Below are 27,001 nucleotides of genomic sequence, written 5' to 3'. Positions count from 1 at the left end.
GTTTCCATTCGTTATTTCTCTCACTCTCCTTGTGATGTTCTTTTTCTCTCTTTCCCCCTGTGATGTGCTCTTTCTCTCTCTCTCCCCCTGTGATGTCCTGTCTGTCTGATGCGCGCTCTCACTCACTCTCCCTGTGATGTGCTCTTGGGGATTGGTCAGTGAATTAGACTCGGAGATGCTCCACTTCTGCATAGTCACTGTTGTACGTACTTTCCCATGCTTACTTATCGGAAAAATCAATCACGCAGACATTCCTTGTCAGGATGAGCTGCTCATTTTATACATTGACGTCACATGTCTTGTCACAAGATGGTCATTTTATATATTTGTGTGACACACACACTACTTGCCACAATAAGTCAGTATTTTTATATATTTTACATCTGACACACACACGCTCCCACTCCCAATCATGAGGTGGTCATTGGAACTGGTGCACAGTTTGAGATGTTATCCATCTCCACTGGCACAGTTCTCCATATTGATTAGATAAGATCTGAGTCTGGAATCAACAAGTCCACACTGAATATCCTGACAGCAGGTCAATTGGCATCTCTCCTGGTTGCACGCAAAGACTGTGAGTCTGAGAGGAAATGAGAGATGGCGGGAGAGATTGATCCAAAACAAAGATGGGGAGAGCGCGAGAAGAAATTGGGACAGTAGGATCAAGATACGTGTGTGGACACCCCTTCAAATTAGCGGATTCGGGTAGTTCAGCCAAACCCGTTGCTGACGGGTGTATAAAATCGAGCACACAGCCATGCAATCTCCAAGGTCTAACATTGGCAGTAGAATGGCCTTACTGAAGAGCTCAGTGACTTTCAACGTGGCACCGTCATAGGATGCCATCTTTCCAACAAGTTAGTTTGTTAAATTTCTGGCCTGTTAGAGCTGCCCCAGTCAACTGTAAGTGCTGTTATTTTGAAGCGGAAATGTCTGAGCAACAACAGTAACTGTTCGTCGGGAGCTTCAGGAAATGGGTTTCCATGGCCGAGCAGCTGCACACAAGCCTAAGATCACCAAGTGTCGGCTGGAGTGGTGTAAAGCTTGCCGCCATTGGACTCTGGAGCAGTGGAAACGCTTTCTCTGGAGTGATGAATCATGCTTCACCGTCTGGCAGTTTGATGGGCGAATCTGGGTTTGGCGAATGCCAGCAGATCGCTACGTACCCCAATGCGTAGTGCCAACTTTAAAGTTTGGAATAATCCTCTGGGGCTGTTTTTCATGGTTCGGGCTAGGCCCCTTAGTTCCAGTGAAGGGAAATCTTAACGCTACAGCATACAATGACATTCTAGATGATTCTGTGCTCCAAACTTTGGCAACAGTTAGGGGAAGGCCCTTTCCTGTTTTAGCATGACAATGCCCCCGTGCACAAAGCGAGGTTCATATAGAAATGGTTTGTTGAGATCTGTGTGGAAGATCTTGACTGGCCTGCACAGAGCCCTGACCTCAACCCCATCGAACACATTTGCTATGAATTGGAACGCCGACTGAAAGCCAGGCCTAATCATCCAACATCAGTGGCCGACCTCTGTGTTTCCACCTGAGTGCATGTCTACATACAGGCCTAGAGCATGCACCTGATTGTCGCATAACGATAGCCCTGGACTACGCCTGAATCAGACAGACCCAGACAGCATCATATCTGCTTTACTGACACAAACCTGTATCTCACCATTATTAACAGAGCAGTGGGGGAGAGGGGGACTGAGTCAGGGGAGAGAAAGATAGATGGATGGACATAAACGGGATAGGGGGAGGGGGATGGAGAGAAGAAAGTGGCTCGCTTGCTATTACTTTCTAGTCCATTTAACTGAACCACTTCCAGCTAATTTGCTTCCATTAATACTTAATATCATCCTGTCCTGTTTGCTTTCATCCTATGTTTTGAAGTGTAATTTGGGTTTTTATGAACCCACATGGCATGCAGTTCAGCAAGCCAAGGCAGACATGCTGCTGCATAGACTACTGACCAACATGTAGCTGTTATTCTCCCCTACCTCTCCCTTTTCTGTCTCTTTCTTTGTGAAGACTATTTCAAGCTAAGCATGACACCCAAGAGATGCGCACCATACAGGTTTCTCCATGCTCACACACGAATCCTCAACCTGCAAACACACCCACACACCTACATTCACTGGAGCAGTGTGGAGTCTGATAGCTCAGCCAGACTGTTGATTGACAGCAGACATTAGCATGCTCCTGCTCAGATTCCCGCTGTTTGATGGGACCACTTGTCGCTGGTGGCAACGCAGGGAGAGGGCACACCAGCTGGGCGATTGGACAGTTTCCAGGAAGCAGCAGCAGCATCATAATTATAATCATCCCTCCTATGCAATTCCCATAGCTCCACTGAATAACATGCTATGTTACTGTTCCTCTCAATTGACTCAACTATGGCTCTCTATTTTAATAGGCTTGCCTTGTTTGTGAGTTCCTGACACACGGCTACAGTGAGATGACCGTCTTGCTTTAGTAAGCCCAGGTGGTGAGAACTACCTTTCACTACTGAGTTCAGAGGCCACCTAATATATCCAGGCTCTCTAACAGGAATTGTAGATTTGACATCCTCCAGGTGGTGCCCAACTGTCTTACGCCCATATAACCATGGAGTCAGACAAGCAGAAGAAACATGCAGACAGGAGATTACATCCATCCATCTCCCACAATCCCTCTGTCTGCGCAGCAAGTGAGGTGTAGGCTGTGACCAGTTTAGCCCGTTAGTGAGTCAGATAGGCAGGCCGGATCCTGTAAGTCGACATCTGGAAGTGTATTTGTCTGCGTGTGTTCTAGGCCTATGTTTTACGGTCGTTTCTTGGAAGTTGACTCAATCATCACTTTGCACGTTTCTTTTGGATCTTTGTTAGTTTTAAGAATATTCTTTATATGGTGAGATAATGTCAAAAGCCAGCCTGCCAGCAAGCCTGCTTTTGTATCACATCCTTCCTATGGAAACATCTGTATAATACAGGAGAGTCCAATGTCAGTGTGTGTCTAATACACTGCTCAAAAAAATAAAGGGAACACTAAAATAACACATCCTAGATCTGAATGAATGAAACATTCTTATTAAATACTTTTTTCTTTACATAGTTGAATGTGCTGACTACAAAATCACACAAAAATTATCAATGGAAATCAAATTTATCAACCCATGGAGGTCTGGATTTGGAGTCACACTCAAAATTAAAGTGGAAAACCACACTACAGGCTGATCCAACTTTGATGTAATGTCCTTAAAACAAGTCAAAATGAGGCTTAGTAGTGTGTGTGGCCTCCACGTGCCTGTATGACCTCCCTACAACGCCTGGGCATGCTCCTGATGAGGTGGCGGATGGTCTCCTGAGGGATCTCCTCCCAGACCTGGACTAAAGCATCCGCCAACTCCTGGACAGTCTGTGGTGCAACGTGGCGTTGGTGGATGGAGCGAGACATGTTGTCCCAAATGTGCTCAATTGGATTCAGGTCTGGGGAACGGGCGGGCCAGTCCATAGCATCAATGCCTTCCTCTTGCAGGAACTGCTGACACACTCCAGCCACATGAGGTCTAGCATTGTCTTGCATTAGAAAGAACCCATGGCCAACCGCACCAGCACATGGTCTCACAAGGGGTCTGAGGATCTCATCTCGGTACCTAATGGCAGTCAGGCTACCTCTGGCGAGCACATGGAGGGCTGTGCGCCCCCCCAAAGAAATGCCACCCCACACCATGACTGACCCACCGCCAAACCGGTCATGCTGGAGGATGTTGCAGGCAGCAGAACGTTCTCCACGGCGTCTCCAGACTCTGTCACGTCTGTCACATGTGCTCAGTGTGAACCTGCTTTCATCTGTGAAGAGCACAGGGCGCCAGTGGCGAATTTGCCAATCTTGGTGTTCTCTGGCAAATGCCAAACGTCCTGCACGGTGTTGGGCTGTAAGCACAACCCCCACCTGTGGACGTCGGGCCCTCATGGAGTCTGTTTCTGACCGTTTGAGCAGACACATGCACATTTGTGGCCTGCTGAAGGTCATTTTGCAGGGCTCTGGCAGTGCTCCTCCTAATCCTCCTTGCACAAAGGCGGAGGTAGCGGTCCTGCTGCTGGGTTGTTGCCCTCCTACGGCCTCCTCCACGTCTCCTGATGTACTGGCCTGTCTCCTGGTAGCGCCTCCATGCTCTGGACACTACGCTGACAGACACAGCAAACCTTCTTGCCACAGCTCGCATTGATGTGCCATCCTGGATGAGCTGCACTACCTGAGCCACTTGTGTGGGTTGTAGACTCCGTCTCATGCTACCACTAGAGTGAAAGCACCGCCAGCATTCAAAAGTGACCAAAACATCAGCCAGGAAGCATAGGAACTGAGAAGTGGTCTGTGGTCACCACCTGCAGAACCACTCCTTTATTGGGGGTGTCTTGCTAATTGCCTATAATTTCCACCTTTTGTCTATTCCATTTGCACAACAGCATGTGAAATGTATTGTCAATCAGTGTTGCTTCCTAAGTGGACAGTTTGATTTCACAGAAGTGTGATTGACTTGGAGTTACATTGTGTTGTTTAAGTGTTCCCTTTATTTTTTTGAGCAGTGTATATTTTGCTGCGTGTTGTCTAGTGGTCACGTAGCTACAAGGGCACCAGTCCATTTAGAGGATTCCCTAGGGTCCTCCTTGACACCACCCACTCTGTCTATTCCAAGCCATGTGGTCAGTGACTCAGCAGATTGTGTGTGTGTGTACTTTAGTGAGGGAGACTGTGTGTGGTGAGCTCCTGAGCATCACCTTCACACAGTGCTCAGGAGAGTGTCTGCTCTGTAAGTCCAGCACAAACAGATGGTCACGGCAGGTGGACCGGTCAAGCTGACGTCCGTGAAGGGCACTCTCATTATCAAAGTTTCTCTGTATGGGAAGATCTCTGACACAAACAAATGCACTTAAAAGCCCTTCTGAGAATGATATCATATTGCTTAGTCTACACCAATATTATATGCACTCATTGCCATTCCTTCTGAAATAGCATCTATTAAATCTGTAAATGTATGTAAACATTCCTTTTTTTGAACCTGTTTTTTTAATGTCCTCTCTTCTCTCCTGTCACAGCGGAGCCCCTCCCCCTGATGGACCTGTGCAGGCGAGTGGCCAGGCTGGCTCTGGGGCGGGACCGACTCAACCAGATAGACACCCTCCCTCTGCCAGAGACCCTCAAGAACTACCTCCAGTACCAGTGACCTCACAGACTCACCAGGACAATGATTGACTGACTGCTTGACGGCAGCTACATTTGACTACAGTCAACCCACAAACATGTAACCCTGAACCATTGGACATCTACTGAGGATAATGATGATGGTCTGGAGGAAGCCTATGAAGGAGTTCTGAGTTTCTTTTTAGGATTTGTCTGTTTTTTAAATTTGCTCACTGCTATGATGGACAAAGGGAGGATTAACGAAAGGAGGGGGATGGGCTTGAGACTGGACTGTAGCAGAAGTGTTGAGCTATGATGCTGGCTTCTCATTGGGTATATGGGTCTATAGTGCTTCTAGAATATGTGCCTGGAGGAAGAGGGTGTTTGGTGATGATGCATATAGACATCATACATAGTTACTGTACATCTATACAGATTCTCTGGAAGGCTCTCAGAACATCTAGATATTTATATTTAGACCCTATAGCAGGCTCCACTGAGACTCACCAGCCCCTAGCCACAGGGAGTTAGAAGATGGAAAACACACAGGCAGGCAAACATCCTTGAATGCATGCATATGCAAACACTCACTCATACTCAGAGGGGCTGTTTTCAGTGTGAGTGGTGAGGTTTTATGCATGTGTGGGTTGGTGTGTGTTGGCCTTGCTCCGCAACAGGCACCCCGAGGCATCAGTCAGACCCACTCTGACCCCACTGAGTTTGGGGACACTGCAGCCCTGATATTTGTTAGTGCCCTGCTGCACTACACCTCCCTCTTAACTGGCAGTCTCTCTTTATTTATCAGTGGGTTTCATTGGATCCAGGCTTCCATTAGGTCTCTGTCTGGGTGAGTGACTGGGTCTGTGTCCAAAATGGCACCCTATTCCCTACATAGTGCACTACGTTTGATCAGGAGTGCACTATGTCGGGATAGGGTGCCGTTGTGGACATTCCCTGGGATGTTGTCAGTCAGGGTGTGTTAAAGCTGATTGAAGTTGATCAGAGGGCCAATCCGCTATTACTGTTTATGTGCCTGCGCAGAGAAAGCACACGACACCTCTGTTACAGGAGACTGTTTTAAAACAATGTATTTGCTGCTTTGTTTTTTTCCACTCCTGTTCTTATCCCGATGGTGATATTCCTCTTTTAAACAGTTCTCTTTTTATGAATGAGGCTTTTGTTTATTTCTGATTTGTTTTTGTTTTCTATTTTATTAAGATCTACTTGCTGAACAGGAAGTGACCCGGTTGAGACAGGAAGTCTCGCTGAGAGAGACTGATCGAGGAATGTGCTGCAATGAGCATCTTTTTAAATGTGAATAAAAAAAAACTGAACCCAACATAGTGGTGTTTTTTCCCCAATTGGACCTACTGTCATCCAAATGAAGCGAAGTCGCAATGCTGCCCAGCACCTTCACACACACACTAAGCCTTTGAACCAAAAATATAGTATTGAATTTCTCTGATTTAAAATCTGATGCTGTAGTTGGCTGCCTGTATTTGATATTTAGTCTCAGTAATGTTTTGTGAACTTGATGTCCCATGGGGCAGGCAGGCTGAACAGAGCCTGTTGCGATCACAGTTCAGACAAAGCAGCTTTACTGTTCAAAAAAACCCTTCATGGTTTACAGCATAAATCAGTCTCTGATCATACTGTAGAAAAATCACACCAGGACGAGTGTGTGCTCTCCCACTTCTTTTAGTGAGAGAGCGCCAAGCAACAGCAAAGTGGCCATGATGAGATGATTTAACGCAAGTGGTGAGTGTGGTTGTAGGGAAGATAAAATGTCCCTAAATGGCTACAATCATCCTACTCCCTCTAGGAAGGCTTGGTAAGGATGGTCTTGCAGGGCCATAGTTACCTGGTGTTATACCACATGGATCTCAGGCGAAGGCTTTCGTGCTGAAATGCAGGTTGGGAAGCGAGGATTTGATGGAAAGGATGAGAAAGCGTTTTGGGGCATGATGCCTGATACCACAATTCGTGAGGCTAAGACCAGGTATTGGAAATGGACTCCGTAATGAATTTACTCTCTCGCGGAAAGGTAGGATCATATCAGGATAAAAGCTGAAGCTCGGGAAGTTGTTTGACCTGTTTAAAAGGGGCTTATCCTTGATACACCCCGTTTCTTGAGTGTGTTGTGGCAGCTGCACTACTATGATTACAATTGAGCTCTGATCTATCCAGTTGACTGGGGTATAATCTTACAACGGTGGCTATTGGCTCTCTCCCTACTCAACCCATTTATTTCACCCCACTACTCACCCTCTCCAAGCAGCTTTCCATCATCCATATTATTACTGTCTGCACTCTCCTTTTCCTCTTATGCCAGTTCTTTCCATCACTTTCATAATGAAAGGTGTAATCTCTCCCCTCACCTGTCTATTCTACTGCATTCACACTCCATTATGTCCCATCAACATTCCTCCTCACTCTTCTCCCTCCTTTACCTCCCTCTCATCCTGTAGTGAGTGACATGTAGGGCGGAGGTGGGGGGAGAACTGTAGCGGTTGTCTTGCATGGAGGGAAGATAGAAATGTATACTCGTTCAGAGTTATTTTCTTCTGCAGAGCGTGGTGTAAAGGTTTTGGCTCGGTCTCTCCAAGGCAGTTCAAATGAATGAGTGCTTGACTTCTCAAAACTAAACTTTTCTCTGACCTATTTTAATGATCTTTAAACAACAGGTAGACTCCCCGTAGACAGGACACACCACAGGAGGTTGGTGGCACCTTAATTTGGGAGGACTGGCTCATGGTAATGACTGGAATAAGTATCAAACACATGGTTTCCATGTGTTTGATGCCAGCCTCCACTGACACAGTTATACAGAAAATAGCCCTTTACTCACACCATTTTAAATAGCCATTGCAGCCAGTGAAGGGGGCTCTGAATGTGGTCAGTGCAGGCATGGAATACAACTGGCAGAACCACTAACACTAATAGAGGCGTCCAAATAAAGGTTAGTAGCACATGGCTGGATGGCATCTCGTCTTCCCAGAGCTGTGGTCACATAACAGACACACTGGCCTGTGAATGGACCTGGGGGCTATTGTCAACTCAGGGGGAAAAGAAAAATCACACAAAGTAAAGTCTACTGGCTTACTGAAGTACTGTGTGGGTATGGACTGGGGAGGGAAGGACCATTGGCCTTTTCAACAACATTACAGTACATTGACGTTGCAGCAACAATGACAACTGTATGAAGAATGGAAAGAAAGTACTTTATTGAAAGAGAAAATTTGACAAAAGAGCACCTCACTACCGTTTCACATCCACCATGTGGTAGAGAGTATTGTGTGAAGGTAATTCCTCTGAAAGGACATGTCATGTGTGGGAGGGTTATTTTTCTGTTCAGTTGTCTGGCTGACGTCAACATCCTCCATCTAGACCCATGACAGTCATTCTTTTAGCACCACTTCAACTAGACTGACCACCTGCACTGACTCACACACTTATGATCGCTAAATACTGCACTATTTAAACACCTGCCCTCCAAAACACATATCGGACTATAAATTGCCTTCCTGTATTATACTGATGCTAAAAAATGTATTCTGAGCCATTTACTTTATGTTCGTATTGTTGTTGCATTGTAGAGAAGGAACCTGCACGTAAGCATTTAGTTGGATGGTGTATACCATGTATCCCGTACATACGACTAATACAAATGGAAACTTGGGTGTGTTTGTTATAAGCGACTTGGTAGAGTTTGCTGCAGGCACCTGAAGTCAATACTGCCATCTGCTGGTTATAGAAATGAACAGTTTAGTGAACTGTTTCTTTCCTTGCCGGTAAAGTGTTAGACATTTTCTGGATACAATCAAACCACACATGCAAAATGCCCCGAGCACCCTTTCCCATTTATAGATTTTTGTTTTACAAACCAGGGGTGTGAGAAGAATGCATAAAGTCAGCTACGCATCTAGGAGGCTCGTCAAAGACCTCAAGAGCAAATACAAAACACAAATTAGAGGAAACAAATGGAACACAACATTTAGTCATTAATGGACTGAGAGCATTCTGACACACACACACCTGCACGACAAGAATCATATGGAACGGAAACACGCCCTCAAACACACACAATTCCTACATTCAGGGGCAAGATGAGAACAGACCCATGTGAAAGAACCAAATGTCTCTGGTTATAAGCACACACAGACCCAGAGTAGAAACATGCACATGTTGGTCAGGGATGGGCAACTGGCGGCCCCCATGGATCAATAAAAACAAAAAGATATATATATATGAATTATACAGGGAGCTCCAAGTACTGGCGGCCCCCATGGATCAATAAAAACAAAAAGATATATATATATGAATTATACAGGGAGCTCCAAGTACTGGCGGCCCCCATGGATCAATAAAAACAAAAAGATATATATATATGAATTATACAGGGAGCTCCAAGTACTGGGACAGTGACACATTTGTTGTTTTGGCACAGTCTCCCCATTTTAGGGGACCAAAAGTATTGGGACAAATGCACTTAGGTGTATTAAAATAGTAAAAAGTTCAGCATTTGGTCCCATATTCATAGCACGCAATGATTACGTCAAGAATGTGACTACAAATGTGTTTGATGCATTTGCTGTTTGATTTGGTTGTGTTTCAGATTATTTTGTGCCCAATAGAAATTTATGGTAAATGTATTGTCATTTTAAAGTCAATTTTATTATAAATAAGAATAGAATGTTTCTAAAAACTCCTGCATCGTGAATTATGACGAGTGAGACAGTGACAGACGAATACAGGTGCAACTTAAAAATGTTGTTGTGCACTCTCTTTTAAGGAACAGTAAGCATGTTATGAACCTAATTCTTATTTCTAGCATTAGTGTGACCTGTGGATATTTGACTGAATGGCTGCAGTGATGCTTACATGTGCTAGGAAGGCTCTTCGTGCTCATATCATGTTCGTGGGGAAAGGTCAGTAGGTAAGGTTGTCTCTATGGTTACACAAGACAATGTAAACAGGTAGACAAGGAGATGATGAACATTGAGTTCTCACAGTTTCAAAATGACAATCAGAAAATAACAGGAAAAACAGCTAAATAAAGGGAGTCGAAAGAAGTAGACGGCAAGGCATCAAAAAAGTCAGAATAAAACATTTAAAAAAATTCTCAAATGCAGTCAGCTTGTTTTCTTTAAAAACCATATACTGCATAAAGTATGGGGACAGACAACACAGGGTCTCCTTCTCCTGTAGCATTTCACACACGTACACTCAAGAGAATCCCATCTATTCCCAAAGTGAACACCGGACAGAGGATTGTCTCATCTGTAACACTTGCTTGGATTCTGAGGCAGAGAAAGAAGAGATGCAACTGGAGGTCAGAGCAGGTCTGCAGAAAGAATCACATACTGTGTGTCAAAGGGGAAACCTGGGGGTCAGAGCAGGTCTGCAGAAAGAATCACATACTGTGTGTCAAAGGGGAAACCTGGGGGTTCAGAGCAGGTCTGCAGAAAGAATCACATACTGTGTGTCAAAGGGGAAACCTGGGGGTTCAGAGCAGGTCTGCAGAAAGAATCACATACTGTGTGTCAAAGGGGAAACCTGGGGGTTCAGAGGTTCACCCTCCAATCCCCCAAAAAACATATCGTTTACACTCCCATGACTGGGCAGAAAAATGCAACAATGTTACATCTTATGAAGACATTTATACGATTTCATATAATTGTATTGTTAAGTTTGTAAACTTTTTATGCATTCTCTTATCATTTTTTCACACAAGGTTGCCATCTGATGTGAGACCCATAGTCTTTCATTTGTTATTCCTTGTGTTGATTAACATTCAAGTAGTTTAAAATGGCAGATGATTCTGGTCAGTCTGGGTGGTATGAGGGAGTGGGTCAAAAGTTTCTTACTATCACCCACTTCACAGAACACCCACACAAAGAGAACACTGTAAAGACTGCTGCATGTGTTTAAACTTCCAGTATGAGTCAGAGTATCAATCCTTATAGTGTTAGTCAGGGCCAGCCAGTCACAGAGGTTGGGTTAGGCCTGGCAGTGGACTAGCCCCTGTAGGGACGACCTGTGAGCTTGTTGACCAACTGGGGTGGGGGGCTTGGTCCTGAGTGCAAAGTGGACCCGACGAGAACTGTGTGTGGTTCTGAATGCCTGCGGTCCAACTGTGGTCTAATGAGATCCAGAAACCAGGGCTGGTCTGACCTTTGCTCCTCTTCCTCAACCTCACATCACTATTGTGCATCTATACAGGACAGTTGAAGTCGTCAGGCAAGGCAAGGCACGTCCCCTATCCACCTCGCTCAAAGCTTCAACCCTATTCTTAAGACCTCCCTGCACTCAACAAGCCTCTACTACCAATTGCCCCCTTGACACACAAACCAGAGAAATGATTAGTATTGTTAGACTAAAATAGCTTGAGTGTTCTCCCCACTGTACCTGCTCCAGTAACCTATGCTCGTGTAAAGAAGCTTATTTAGGAGAGATGATAAGAGAGGGCAAGAAAAGGAGAAAGGGCTCCTAAGACCTCATTTTCAATGACACCGCTTCTTTTTAAACACCTTTAAACCATATTCCCAAGACAAACATGGTCATTTCCTGTCTACCAACCCCTCTTCCTGTGTCGTGCACCCCTGAAAACAACCCAACTCCCCATCCCAAAACAGGGTGCTTTTGGGACAATTTGCTCTCGTTTTAGACAGGATGGAGGGACTGGAGGTGTGAGAGATGACAGTACCTGGTCCCTGTCCTGTTTCTTGGGGGTCTCTTTGTGCCATTGGTCCAACGTGGGGAGTAGACCCATCTCTAGGGTTTAATCTGGGGTCGTAGGTCAAGGGACAAAGGTTACCCGTTTAGCATGTAGACCACTAGTTCGTAGGTACACATCATGATGGCAGTGTTAGGAATCTGGCGCACCAGGTGGGTGGTGAGGCCGCGGTACAGCGCCTGGTAGCCCTCTTCCTTGGGCACCGTGGTCAGAGTCTGGAAGAAGGAACGGTACTTGGTGCCTTCCTCCCGTAGCCGGGTCCGGATCACTTCTGTAACGATGGGAAAAGGAGAGGAGCACGCTCATTTCCTGGTACATTTAAAATAAATACTTTCCCAGTACTAGATTCCATACTGGATCAATACTAACTACAGGTTCTAACTAGTCTAAGGACTACAAACACATGACTGACTATAAACCCACTATCCTCCACTCAGACCACTCCCACCCTCCTGCTCCCAGGATGCAGTGCCCTCACCGTGGGGGTAAGCGATGAACGTGGCACAGGTCTTGGAGGTGGCGGCGGCGAGCATCATCCCCACAAAGTCCGAGGCATCCTTGGACGACGACTCCTCCTCGTCCATGTGCTGCGTGGCCTTGGCCTCCAGGATGCGCCGCTTGATGCTCTCATAGATGACAAAGTGGATCACAGTCTCTGAGATTCCAGCGTAGGACGCTGACATTCCCCGGTAGAACCCTCGCAGGCCTTCTGTCTGGTATACCCGCTGCAAACACTCAAACGCATTCATGGGCTTCTCCCCGCGGTTCCTATGAAAGGCAGGTGGAAAAGGATTTACTAATGGTACAAACGACAGAGACGTTGTACATCGACACCACATCCTAAATCCACCTCTAGCCACTACTGACTCAGACCTGTGTGTTTACCTGGAGTCCAGCTGCATGCGAGTCTTGATGAGCCAGATAGGGTTGGTAGCTGTGATGGCTGTGAACCCTGAGAGGAAGGACAAGAGCTCTGATGATTCAGACACACTTAACTTTACAGACTAACACCACCAGGAGTGTCTGTCTACCAAGCTGTAGAACAAAACACTGTCCAAATCTTCTCTGAAGCATCAGCCCTAAAGGGAATTTAAAACCATCAGAAATTAAGAACTGTTAACCTTGTCAACACGTTTTTAAGAGAGACGAGCTCATGAACATACCACAGTATGACAAGGCCTAGGATATCTGTGTTGTGACAGCATGTTAGTGTGTGTAAATGTTACACTCCCATAATTTCAGTGTTAGACTGCTTTAGCCTGGCAGTCATGTTGACACTGATCTCAGGGTTATTCCTAGCTCTGCAGATGCCACTTGGCTACACAATTCTCTGTATCACATATCTACGATGTACCAATGAGCTCTCTGTATCACATCTCTCTCTACCAATGTCAAACAGGCTTCTTTTCTCACCTGCCTATCAACACACCAGTCTCATACCAGAGCCAGTCTATTCCCCTCCCTGAGCTCCTGTATCAGAGAGAAAGAAGCCTGTTATGTGGCTAATACTGGTTCTACAGGTAGCTGCACCTCATGGAATGGCCACTAGAGGGAGTATTTGGGCAGACTAAATAATGCAGAGCCGACCTCAGAGGGACAGGGTGTAACGTAAACCTGTCAAAAACACAGTCTCACGTTCCTCTCCGGTCCTCCATTACAGAAACACGCAGCGCTCTTTAACAGCCCAGCTTGCTTGACTGACCTACATTCTAAAAGGGTAGAAGCCAGGAGTCTAGGCTACATGACATATTGCTCCTAGGATCACTGACACTGGACAGAAATAATCATCTAGAGATAGAATGTATTTCCTCATCTAGAAAAGGCCAGTGTGTGTGTGTAATACTGTACAACTTGGAATTTTACAATATCATTTTATGATAACAGGCAGAATCTACCACACATTTTTGCTGGAGGCAAAAGGCAAACTGGAGAAAAAGGGAAAAAGTCTCTGCATACTTTCAGTCAGATGCAAATGTCTTTAAATTGTGGCTGAGCTTCCAGTCAGTGGACCTTCATCAGGACATCTGAGCTTCCAGTCAGTGGACCTTCATCAGGACATCTGAGCTTCCAGTCAGTGGACCTTCATCAGGACATCTCATGTCACCAACATGTATGAAACCAGCTTGCGTCTAGGAAGGCTGTTCAGTAGATCTTCCAAAGAAATGTTTTACAGAGACCATCTCTAGTACTGCTTACATCAGCCTGCCAGGCAGTTGCTCACATCAGCCTGCCAGGCAGTTGCTCTGCCTGCATCAGCCTGATATGTCAGGTTTAACATGGGGTTGTCACTTTGACGCAGAGGTGCATAATGGCCAGGGGAAACAGATGATTCAGTGTGTGTACAGGAGGCGTAGGGAAGTGTCTAGGTTTGAGCTCTTGCATTATATTAGGCCTAACTGAGACTTATCTTGAAAAAGGCTTTGTAGATGGAACGTCAACAATTGACTTTATTCTACTCCCTTGCCTTTGAAAAATCAACAATGTCCTAACAAAATGCACATGGAAAGACAGAGGGACGCCTCGTGTGAGAAACTAGTTTAGCCACTAGGCTAGAGGATTAGGTAATATAAGGAGCTGTCACAGGAACCAACAGGCTGAGAGCTGCTGGGCAGATATACTGTAGCACGAGACTAGAATATAGAAACCTAACCCTATAATAGGAAGGTAGGGGACCTCTACAGAACTAGTCAGTCTGGGTTTGACTGGACTTACCACCACTAACCCGGTCAGGTCCAGCACATTAGAAGATGTCACATCACATGACTCTCCAGGTTAGCTTATCATCCAAAATTACTAGCTACAGTTGACTGAATACTCACAGAAAAATGGATGATTGAAAAGGATACCTACCCGTGAAAAATCTATAAATAAAACTGTAAAAAAATACAGTTTGGTATAGTGTTAGAAAGTGAGTGAGGTTGGTGTGGTTACCTGCCAAGCCAGCAGACACCATGTGGACCTGTGTAGAGTCCGGCTGAAACACTCCATTCATTCTGTCTTTGGCACTGGAGTATGCAGCAAAATAGATGGCTCTGGAGGAGACAGGGTGAGAACATGATACATACTTTACAGCACAGGAATCAACATCTTCACCGTCCCTGGTGGGGAAACCCTTGACCGGCCAAGGAACTTACAGCATACAGTAGAAGGTACCTGTATTCATACCGAACCGTTCGGTATTGGGGACTTCGGTTCGGTCCGCACTGTGAACCCGAATGAATACATAAAAAAATATAAACATAAAAACCACTAGGTCTATATGCTATGTCTACGCTGTGTTGTATGCCTGGAGTAAATCTGTTTCAGGCTATTCTGTTGGAACATAGAGCCTATCCGCACATTGTAATCAAATTTGAATCTTAATATGCCGTATTTCAAAGTCTTTTTTTGAGGCGGAGCCGGGAACTAGTTCTCTACGATGGCGAGTGGTAGGGTGGATAAACCAGGAGGATTCTCCATCAACGTTTAAAATCTACAGGTTGGGAAAATGTTGGTTTCCCAATAGATTACAACAGCAATGGACAGAGAGTTGTGGATAAAACACAAAAAGTATGTCGCCACTGATCAACAATAGCTTATGCAGCTGCCAACATCTCAAACTTTTACGTCGACATAACCTCAGTATTCCGACAACCGGAGCAAGACGGAAACGCAAAAGAACAACTTTGTCTCCCCTCTGAATTCAAGTAGCCATTCACAGCCGATTCTGACTGGGCAAAATAAATTACAAGAGTGATATGTATGTTAATGTCTGCGGATATGAGCCCATTCTCGGTGGTTGAGAAGAATAGTAGGTTTCAGCACCTCGTGAAAGTTCTCGAGCCACATTACAAACTTCATCTTTTCGCACCCATTTCAGATAACAGGTAACAGTGTATTCGTCAAGTATTCATACCCCTTCACTTTTTCCACATTTTGTTATGGTTACAGCCTTATTCGAAAATTGAGTCAATTGTTTTCTTCCCCCTCATCAATCTACACACAATACCCCAAAATTACAAGGCAAAAGGTTTTTAGAAATTTGCGCAAATAAAAAAATGGAAATATCACATTCACATAAGTATTCAGACCCTTTACTCAGTACTTTTGAGGCACCTTAGTCAGCGATTACAGCCTCAAGTCTTCTTGGGTATGATGCTACAAGCTTGACACACCTGTATTTGGGGAGTTTCTCCCATTCATCGCTGCAGATCCTCAAGCTCTGTCAGGTTGGCTGGGGACCGTCGCTGCACAGTTACTTTCAGGTCTGTCCAGAGATGTTCGATCGGGTTCAAGTCCGGGTTGTGGCTGGGCCACTGAAGGACATTCAGAGACTTGTCCCGAAGCCACTCCTGCGTTGTCTTGGCTGTGTGCTTAGGGTCGTTGTCCTGTTGGAAGGTGAACCTTCGACCCAGTCTGAGGTCCTCAGTGCTCTGGAGCAGGTTTTCATCAAGGATCTCTGTACTTTGTTCCGTTCATCTTTCCTTCGATCCTGACTAGTCTCCCAGTCCTAGCCTCTGAAAAAGATCCCTACAGCATTATGCTGCCACCACCATGCTTCACAGTAGGGATGGTGCCAGGTTTCCTCCAGATGTGACACTTGGCAATCAGGACAAAGAGTTCAATCTTGGTTTCATCAGACCAGAGATTTTTGCTTCTCATGCTCTGAGAGTCTTTAGGTGCCTTTTGGCAAACTCCAAGTGGGCTGTCATGTGCCTTTTACTAAGCAGTACCTTCTGTCTGGCCACTACCATAAAGGCCTGATTGGTGGAGTGCTGCAGAGACGGTTGTCTTTCTGGAAGGTTCTCCCATCTCCACAGAGGAACTCTGGAGCTCTGTCAGAGTGACCATCAGATTCTTGGTCACCTTCCTGACCAAGGCCCCTCTCCCCCGATTGCTCAGTTTGGCCTGGCGGACAGCTCTTTCTAGAGTCTTGGTGATTCCATTCAAGAATGGAGGTATTTTGGTGTTTTGGTACCCTTCCCCAGATCTGTGCTTCAACACAATCCTGTCTCAGATCTTTACAGATAATGCCTTCGACATAATGGCTTTGTTTTTGCTGTGACATGCACTGTCAACCTTGGGACCTTATATAGACAGGTGTGTGACTTTCCAAATCATGTCCAATCAATTGAATTTACCAAAGGTGGACTCCAATCAAGTTGTAGAAACAACTCGACGATGATCAATGGAAACAGGATGCACCCGAGCTCAATTTCAAATCTCATTGCAAAGAGTCTGAATACTTATGTAAATAAGATATGTTTTATTTTATTTTTAATAAATTAGCAAACATCCCTAAATACCTTTTTTTGCTTTGTCATTATGGGGTATTGTGTGTAGATCGATAAAAATAAAAAAGATCATCAATTTTAGAATAAGGCTGTAATGTTACAAAATGCTATAAAAGTCAAGGGGTCTGAATACTTTCCAAATTCACGGTAAGAAGCCAAAGCTGAAGTTGTCAATGAATTGGCCAATGCACCCTGTGTTGTGCTTACTACTTGATGGCTGGACCTCCAGGGCTACAGAGAGCTACTTCACAGTGACAGCCCCGGACTGAGAGATGAGAAGTACGTGCTACAGAGTCCCACAAGTGCCCATATTTTTCTGTTTGTAAGAAAACATTATAGCGTAGGCCTATACAATGTCTGAGCCATGTTTACATATTGATTTCACACGCACATTGAGTAATTGTGTGTTTTCATTTAAGAAAATCCAAAGTGTTATTTTTGATGGTGCTCTCATCAGGCATTACGACTCATGATCATATATAGAATCAGGAATACCAACACTTTGGATTTTCTTAAAGAAAAATAAAAGCTGCATTATGTAACTTTTTGGTCGACCTGACAATTCACAGAAATGTTAACTCTCATCAAAAGCAACCTAAGAAGCGGTAGATCTGTTTTATATGCGCCATTTCTACACTTCCCGTTTTTGTACACCAGCTTCAAACAGCTGAACAATACAATATTTTTGGTTATGGAAAATATACTACAAAGTGGTTTAGATGGCACAATGATACTCTACAATATACTTTCATGTTTTGACACAAACTGAAATTAGGCAAACTATTCAAATAGTGCATCTTTAACTATAATTACTGTTGGCTTTTAATTTTCCCACTGTACTAAAACTGAACTGTGACCCCAAAAGCGCAACACATAACAAACGATAGGTTTGGTGAACCGTTACACCCCTACTAAATATGAGTAAAGCCAACAGCAACAACGGCTGGGCTGAGTGTTTCAGTTTAATGAAATTATATTATTGTATGATCATTTCATATTTCAGGCTAAACAATATCACCAACCACGTTTCCATCCAAACATTTCATGCAGAGTTACCTAACGCATAAAAATTATTAATTTCTAAACGGTTCACCTGATATGGATGAAAATACCGTCAAATTAAAGCTGACAGTCTACACTTTAACCTTGTAGCAATTGTATCATTTCAAATCGAAAGTGCTGGAGTACGAAGCCAAAACAACCAAAATTTTGACACTAACCCAATACTTTTAGAGCTCATTGTATGTGTGCTCTACGCAGTATCTGCCCTATGGTTGCAAAGCTACCGGTAAAGTTAACGTAATCTTAACAAAATCTATGACAATCTAACGTAACTTTGGTAATTTATTCTTGAATAACTGTAAAAAACTAAATAAATATCATATTAGGGGTGACCCCATTTAGTCATTTGGTCGATAGGCTGTTGGTTGACTAAGATTATTTTAGTTGCTCAATCGCAGATATAAAAATGAATCACACACGAGACCTGTCTGATTTGCACCTGTCTCAGAGGACTAATCCATTGAGGCAGCGGGGATGCCACGGTCCAAGAAGAAGGAGAGTGTGGCTAAGATGCACAGTGCACGTCTCTCCTGAATGTGCTCTCTTCCGCTATTTCGTGCCCATTCATTGGTTCATGACTTTTTGTGAATTGTTTGCCCTTGATTGTTAGTCTATCAATTCCCCATTACATAGATCACCAGTAGTAGCCTACTTTTACCGTTAATTCACATAATTGGTTACGGTGATTTCTGTTCATGCATTCAATATATTATTACAGTTTACTGTTCTCATTGTCAGAGTGGACACCTTGTTTGCAGAACTCACAACCTATGCTACACTTGTGAGGAATACGTTTTGGTTTATTTCATTCCATTTATGAGTTTTGTCAATTTATTCATTGTCTTTTGTTTGGAGCGCTCCTGTCAATGTTGAGGAAGGACGCGCACCTGAGTACGCATATAGAAGTGGGCATAGGCTACCTGGCCTGTGAGCAAATGTAGGCCTATAAACCTGATCCAGCGGAAACATCATAAAATACCTGATTTACTTCTCATCCCTTGAACAAATACCCCACAGCTGTCCTGACCTGACTGGCATGGGAAACTGAGGCCCAGAATATTTCACACAATGTTGCAAGTTTGCTAGCACGAGTTGGCAATGGCATAGAAGTCACTTTTAGATTTGTATAATTTTCATTTAGAAATAATTAAAATTAACTACATGACAATGATTGAGATATATTTTGTATTATAAATTAAATGAAACTTCCAAGAACATGTGCATATGAAAATCATAACTGGCACGCAGATCGGTAGAAATGGTCATATAAATTGGCACTCCAAATGGAAAAGGATGCCAACCCCTGGAGTAGCCTATTACAGGCATCTTCAGGAGCGTAATGGCAGAATCTGCCAAGGCCAGGAGGGTCAGGAACAGGTTATTATCCTCTGGTTGATCGCTAGCTCCCTCTTGAGTCATTTGTCTTATTATTTATTCAAACAGCATGCTCAAAGCATCAGAGAAGTTAGATATATATAAACTCAGGAAAAAAAGAAATGTCCCTTTTTCAGGACAATGTCAAAGATAATTCATTAAAATACAAATAACTTCACAGATCTTTATTGTAAAGGGGTTAAACACTGTTTCCATGCTTGTTTAATGAACCATAAAACAATTAGTGAACATGCACCTGAGGAATGCTCGTTAAGACACTAACAGCTTAAGGTCACAGTTATAAAAATTTAGGACACAATAAAGGCCTTTCTACTGACTGGAAAAACACCAAAAGAAAGATGCCCAGGGTCCCTGCTCATGCTAGCATGCTGCAAGGAGGCATGAGGACTGCAGATGTGGCCAGGGCAATAAATTGCAACGTCTGTACTGTGAGACGCCTAAAGACAGTGCTACAGGGAGACAAGATGGACAGCTTATCGTCCTTGCGGCGGCAGACCACGTGTAACAACACCTGCACAGCATTGGTACATCCAAACATAACACTAGCGGGAAAGGTACAGGATGGCAACAACTGCTCGGGTTACACCAGGAACGCACAATCCCTCTATCTGTGCTCAGACTGTCCGCAATAGACTGAAAGAGGCTGGACTGGGGGCTTGTAGGCCTGTTGTAAGGCAGGTCCTCACCAGACATCACTGGCAACAACGTTGTCTATGGGCACAAACCCACCGTCGCTGGACCAGACAGGACTGGCAAAAAGTGCTCTTCACTGACGAGTCGTGATTTTTGTCTCACCAGGGGTGATGGTCGGATTCGCGTTTATCGTCGAAGGAATAGGCGTTACACCGAGGCCTGTACTCTGGAGCGGGATTGATTTGGAGGTGGAGGGTCTGTCATGGTCTGGGGCGGTGTGTCACAGCATCATCAAACTGAGCTTGTTGTCATTGCAGGCAATCTCAATGCTGTGCGCTACAGGCAAGGCATCCTCCTCCCTCATGAGGTACCCTTCCCCATGACCCTCCAGCATGACAATGCCACCAGCCATACTGCTCGTTCTGTGCGTGATTTCCTGCAAGACAGGAATGCCAGTGTTCTGCCATGGCCAGCCAAGAGCCCGGATCTCAATCCCATTGAGCACGTCTGGGACCTGTTGGATTGGAGGGTGAGGGTTAGGGCCATTCCCCCCAGAAATGTCCGGGAACTTGCAGGTGCCTTGGTGGAAGAGTGGGGTAACATCTCACAGCAAGAACTGGCAAATCTGGTGCAGTCCATGAGGAGATTCACTGCAGTACTTAATGCAGCTCGTTGCCACACCAGATACTGACTGTTACTTTTGATTTTGTTAAGGGACACATTATTCCATTTCTGTTAGTCACATGTCTGTGGAACTTGTTCAGTTTATGTCTGTTGTTGAATCTTATGTTCATACAAATATTTACACACGTTAAGTTTGCTGAAAATAAATGCAGTGGACAGTGAGAGTACGTCTTTTTTTGCTAAGTTTAGATGACTTTATTAAAACACATGGAAAAATACACATTTTAAAAATGTCGACCAATTGATTGGTCGAAAGAAAAGACTACTCTTGGTTGACCAAGATAGACAGCCCTATCACAAAAAAAACTAATTCATAGATAGAATTAATTCTATCTATTATATTTGTGTCCATGAGTTTCTAGTAGATAGACCATTTGTTTCAAGAAAAAAATTGCCTAATTATTGAAAAAAAGCATCTAATCAACAATGACATGATTTACAATTGACTCTGCAACTCTTCCAGCTCATGATTTTTTCCACAACTGCCACCAGTTTGACGACAATACATTGACAACAAATACATAGGCATAATAAAAATTGTTTGTAAAAAATTTAATATCTAAGATATTTCATGCTGAAACCCTCATATTAAAAAGGTAGACTATGTGAAATTCCATTTCCACAAGCAGCACCGGAGATATTGAGATGAGCGAGATGCAACACTTCGCTCTCACAGTCACACATGGTATCTCCGCATGTGCATGGGTTTGTTTCACGCTGTTCACAGCATGGTAGCCAGGGTACCAAAACAGCTGAAAAAGTTAGATGACCTGTGATAGATCACATAAAATCCTTGGAAGATAACAAAAATCTGGTAGTTTACTGGTAAACTTCAAAAGTTTCCAGTAATATACCCTCCCTTGACAACCCTAATCTAGCCTATCCTATGTGGAAGGAGCTACTATTAACATTATCTGACATTGACCCACTGGAGGTCAACTGCAGGCACACACACAGTGGATGTTAGCACTGGAGTCTGAGTTCTCAGTTGTTGTGTAGGGATGTCTGAGTCGTCACTTTGTTGCTGTGGTTAATAGTCAAAGGGTTCTGGGAGGTTACTGTGTCACAAGTTGACGGGGGTCCATTTTACATCTTACAATTGTACTTTTACAGAGAGGAGTTGTGAATCAGTCAATCACTGTCGTAGTGAATCTGTCACAATCACTGTGATTCTCATTCATTGTCCATCTGTTGCAGGCTGAATACACCGCTCGCGTCACGTGCGAGAGCGTTGCAAAATAAATGTCCAAATCCTATATTATTCAATTATTGCACCAACGAGCGTCTGTGTTGCCAAGGGCTAAAATAGAAGTCAGTTCTATTTCTGACGCAGATCGCGCTGCAAGTCCTGCCCCTCCCATTTCTTCATTGGTTTATAGAAGCAGGTACTCACGTGCCATCTCATTATTTATACCCACGTGGGTGACTGAAAGACAAATGAGGTTGGTGGCGGTAATGCACATAATTTATGATAGTTGCCAATCGCAATATAAAGTCGAGAAGAAAAAGCCTAGAAGGAGGAGAGATGACTAGAAACGATTCGGTTGACGGTTTTGTGTGGATTAATTGTCAGAGTAGAGGACCTTGTGCATTTCAGGTAAAATAACAACTCAATGTTTATATCTCAGAACAAATTAGAGCTAAATTGCCATAAAGGTTTAATGCTTTTTGACCTGTCCCCAAATTAATGTAATTGGTTCAGTTTGTTTTGATATTTTAACCTGTGTCTCGTGATCGTGTTTGGTGTGGGGGGCGGAAAAATACATTTATGCACGATGGCGCACGTGCGCAGCCAGTTTGAGTTCCGTGTTAGACTGGACAAACAGCACTAATGCACTGCATCAGGCTGTCCATCCCACAGTCTTAATGCTGTTACATAACACTGTCGGTCACTGTGGAGGATAAAAGGAGAGAACAACCAAACTAGGGTTTCTGAGTGAGAGAGAGAAGCCGATCACAGCTACAATGATCAGTGCTCAGAGAGGCACTGTACTGTAGCCAGCCAGTGAGCTAACCATCTGTAGGAGTGAGAGAAAAGATTTGTTGCTAAATTGCTACTAATGCTAATTATCCCCTGGCCTGCTGATGACGATGCGTCTAAGTGGTAGCTAATGGTAGAAGCTAGCTAATGCTATGTCTAACAAGAGCTTGTGCTAAGTGTATGTGGAGAGCTTTGTTGACACTGTCAGGGTACACGCTGATGCAGAGTCAAATCACCTGGGCCTCTGATGCAACACGAAATGCACTACATGGCCAAAAGTATGTAGACAACACTTCAAATATGTGGATTCAGCTATTTCAGTCACACCCGTTGCTGACAGTTGAATAACATCGAGCACACAGTCATCCAATTTCCATAGACAAACATTGGCAGTAGAATGGCCTGTACTGAAGAGCTCAGTGACTTTCAACGTAGCACCGTCAAACGATGTCACCTTTCCATCAAGTCAGTTTGTAATATTTCTGCCCTGCTAGAGCTGCCCCGTCAACTGTAAATGCTATTATTGTGAAGTGGAAATGTCTAGGAGCAACAGAGGCTCAGCAGCAAAGTGATAGGCCACACAAACTCATCGACTGTCCTTGGTTGCAACACTCGCTACCGATTTTATTATTTTTTATCCAAACTGCCTCTGGAAGCAACGTCAGCAAAAGAACAGTTCATCGGGAGCTTCATGAAATGGGATTCCATGGCTGAGCAGCCAAACACAAGCCTAAGATCACCATGCGCAATGCTAAGCGTCGGCTGGAGTGGTGTAAAGCTCACGGGCATGGACTCCATATTAATGCCCATGATTTTGGAATGAGATGTTTGACGAGCAGGTGTCCATAAAATGTTGTTCATGTAGTGTGTGTATATAGCCTATATAGGCTACACACACACAGAGAGTCTTGTACAGCTAACCTTGTAGGGACACACATTTCAGTCCCATTCAAAGTCCTCTTTCCCTAACCCGTACCCTTACCTTAACTTCTTATGGCTGCAATTCCGTTAACGGGATGATATGACAACAGCCAGTGAAAGAGCAGGGCGCCAAATAAAAAAAAACAGAAATCTCATAATTAAAATTCCTCAGACATACATGTGTCTTATACCATTTTAAAAAGGTAATCTTGTTGTTAATCCTACCAAAGTGTCCGATTTCAAATATGCTTTTCAGCGAAAGCACTACAAACGATTATGTTAGGTCACACCAAACCACAATAAGCACAGCCATTTTTCCAGCGAAAGATAGCAGTCACAAAAAGCACAAATAGAGATAAAATGAATCACTAACCTTTGATGATCTTCATCAGATGACACTCAAAGGACTTCATGTTACACAATACATGTATGTTTTGTTTGATAAAGTTCATATTTATATAAAAAAATCAGAGTTTACATTGGCGCGTTACAATCACTAGTTCCAAAAACATCAAGTGATTTTGCATCGCCACATCGTTTCAACAGAAATACTCATCATAAATGTAGATGATAATACAAGTTATACACATGGAATTATAGACATACCTCTCCTTAATGCAACCGCTGTGTCAGATTTCAAAAAAACTTTACGGAAAAAGCAAACCATGCAATAATCTGAGACGGAGCTCAGAACAATAGCCAAATTAGCCGCCATGTTGGAGTCAACAGAAACCAGAAATTACATGATAAATATTCCCTTACCTTTGATGAACTTCATCAGAATGCACTCCCAGGAATCCCAGGTCCACAATAAATGATTGATTTGTTCGATAATGTCCGTTATTTATATCTAATTAGCTACTTTGGTTAGCGCGTTTGGTAAACAATTCCAAAGTCACGAAGCGTGTTCACTAAAACGTGACAAAATGTCCAAAAGTTCCGTAACAGTCAGTAGAAACATGTCAAACAATGTATTCAATCAATCTTTAGAATGTTGTTAACATATATCTTGAATAACGTTCCAACCGGAGAATTACATTGACTTCAGATGAGCGATGGAACGGAGCTGCCTCACATGAACGCGCGTGGTCAAAGAATGTTCACCTCATGGCAGTGGTGACTCATTCCTGTCTCCTTCGGGCCCCCTTCACATTAGAGTCATCAGACAAAGTTCTACAGACTGTTGACATCTAGTGGAAGTTGACTTCCTGTTTGGAATTTTTCTCAGGTTTTTGCCTGCCATATGAGTTCTGTTATACTCACAGACATAATTCAAACAGTTTTAGAAACTTCAGAGTGTTTTCTATCCAATACTAATAATAATATGCATATATTAGTTAACTGGGACTGAGGAGCAGGCCGTTTACTCTGGGCACCTTTCATCCAAGCTACTCAATACTGCCCCTGCAGCCATAAGAAGTTAACCCAAAAACGTAACCTTAACTCTAAACCTAACCCAAGCTTTTAACCCTAAAACTAACCCTAGCTCCTAAACCTAATTCTAAACCTAATTCTGGTCCGCACGCACACACACTGTGACTGATAAGCTTTTAGTGGTCAGTTCTGAAGTGTTTTTATTTTTTTTGACATGTTTGATGGTGGAGGTATAAACTACCTCTAGTGTGCCTGACTGTGTAGTCACCCGTTATACATCTCTGCCTAGCCAAACACAGTGAGACAATGACAAATTGGCTGAAGAAGCAGAAACAGCCTGGCATAGGCTAGGCATAAACTTTGTCACCTTGAAAATGTGCTTCTAGACCTACAGGTAGCTAATTGTTGAAAAAAGACTAAGAGATTAGGGCTAGTGTGTGTACTGAATGTATTTACTTAAGGTTGCACAATTCCAGTAATTTCCCCAAATTCCTAGGTTTTCCATAAATCCTGTTTGGAAGATTCCCAGTGCCAGGAGGGAATAAGCAGGAAATCTGGAATCCTCCAACCACAACTTCTGGTGATTTTTTGGAAATATACCACAATTGTGCAACCCTACTCCTTTTAGCACTGTGTTTGGGGCAGTATTGAGTAGCTTGGATGAATAAGGTGCCCAAAGTAAACTGCCTGCTACTCATGCCCAGTTGCTAATATATGCATATTATTAGTAGATTTGGATAGAAAACACTCTGAAGTTCCTAAAACTGTTTGAATGAAGTCTGTGTATAACAGAACTCATATGGCAGGCAAAAACCTGAGAAAAAAATCCAACCAGGAAGTGGGAAATCTGAGGTTTGTAGGTTTTCAACTCATTGCCTACCGAAGATAGTATCTATGGAGTCATATTGCACTTCCTAAGGCTTCTACTGTGAAGGAGAGAATAAGAGCTGATTGAGTAAGAGGTCTGGCAGAATGCCATGAGCTCAGTCAGGCGCGCGCCCGTGAGAGGCAGCTACATTTCTTTTCCTTTCTAAAGACAAAGGAATTCTCCGGTTTAAACAATATTGAAGATTTGTTTTAAAAACATCCTAAAGATTGATTCTATACTTCGTTTGACATGTTTCTACGAACTATAATGGATTTTTTTGACTTTCCGTCTGGCCTGCGCCTCGTGAATTTGGATTTGTGAACTAAACGCGTGAACAAAAAGGAGGTATTTGGACATAAATGGACTTTATCGAACAAAACAAACATTTATTGTCGAACTGTACTCAGATTATAGCATGGTGTGCTTTTTCCATAAAGCTTTTTTGAAATCTGACACAGCGGTTGCATTAAGGAGAAGTTTATCTAAAGTTCCTTGCATAACACTTGTATCTTTTATCAATGTTTATTATGAGTATTTCTGTAAATTGATGTGGCTCTCTGCCAAATCACCGGATGTTTTGGAAGCAAAACATTACTGAACATAACACGCCAATGTAAACTGAGATTTTTGGATATAAATATAAAACATACATGTATTGTGTAACATGAAGTCCTATGAGTGTCATCTGATGAAGATCAAAGGTTAGTGATTCATTTTATCTCTATTTCTGCTTTTTGTGACTCCTCTCTTTGGCTGGAAAAATGGCTGTGTTTTTCTGTGACTAGGTGCTGACCTAACATAATCGCATGGTATGCTTTCGTCATAAAGCCTTTTTCAAATCGGACACTGTGGTGGGATTAACAACAAGTTTATCTTTAAAATGGTGTGAAATACTTGTATGTTTGAGGAAT

General features: G+C 43.5%; 2 protein-coding genes across 4 annotated transcripts in view; one reads left to right on the top strand and one right to left on the bottom strand.

The window, feature by feature from the left end:
* The window catches only part of LOC139548234 (SPRY domain-containing SOCS box protein 4-like), a 60,666-nt gene extending 54,164 nt beyond the window's left edge, over positions 1–6,502 (top strand). The window contains exon 3 of the mRNA XM_071357775.1: positions 5,079–6,502. Coding sequence (XP_071213876.1) covers positions 5,079–5,206 — 128 coding nt within the window. The 3' untranslated portion in view covers positions 5,207–6,502. The remainder of the gene's footprint in view (positions 1–5,078) is intronic.
* Positions 6,503–10,254: 3,752 nt separating this feature from the next.
* LOC139548233 (solute carrier family 25 member 36-A-like) overlaps positions 10,255–27,001 on the bottom strand; it is a 32,566-nt gene continuing 15,819 nt past the window's right edge. For 2 of the 3 annotated variants that reach the window (XM_071357774.1, XM_071357772.1), the window contains exons 4-7: positions 14,831–14,931; positions 12,785–12,851; positions 12,378–12,667; positions 10,255–12,170 (exon numbers count right to left, since the gene is read on the bottom strand). In XM_071357774.1, the coding sequence (XP_071213875.1) occupies positions 11,977–12,170; positions 12,378–12,667; positions 12,785–12,851; positions 14,831–14,931 (652 nt within the window). In that variant the 3' untranslated portion in view covers positions 10,255–11,976. The remainder of the gene's footprint in view (positions 12,171–12,377; positions 12,668–12,784; positions 12,852–14,830; positions 14,932–27,001) is intronic. The other variant, XM_071357773.1, reaches the window with a different exon arrangement.

Source organism: Salvelinus alpinus, chromosome 21, assembly GCF_045679555.1.
Source record: "Salvelinus alpinus chromosome 21, SLU_Salpinus.1, whole genome shotgun sequence".
Taxonomy (NCBI): Eukaryota; Metazoa; Chordata; class Actinopteri; order Salmoniformes; family Salmonidae; genus Salvelinus; species Salvelinus alpinus.
Note: the sequence above shows the minus strand (reverse complement) of the source record. Positions and strands in the feature narration are given on the sequence as shown.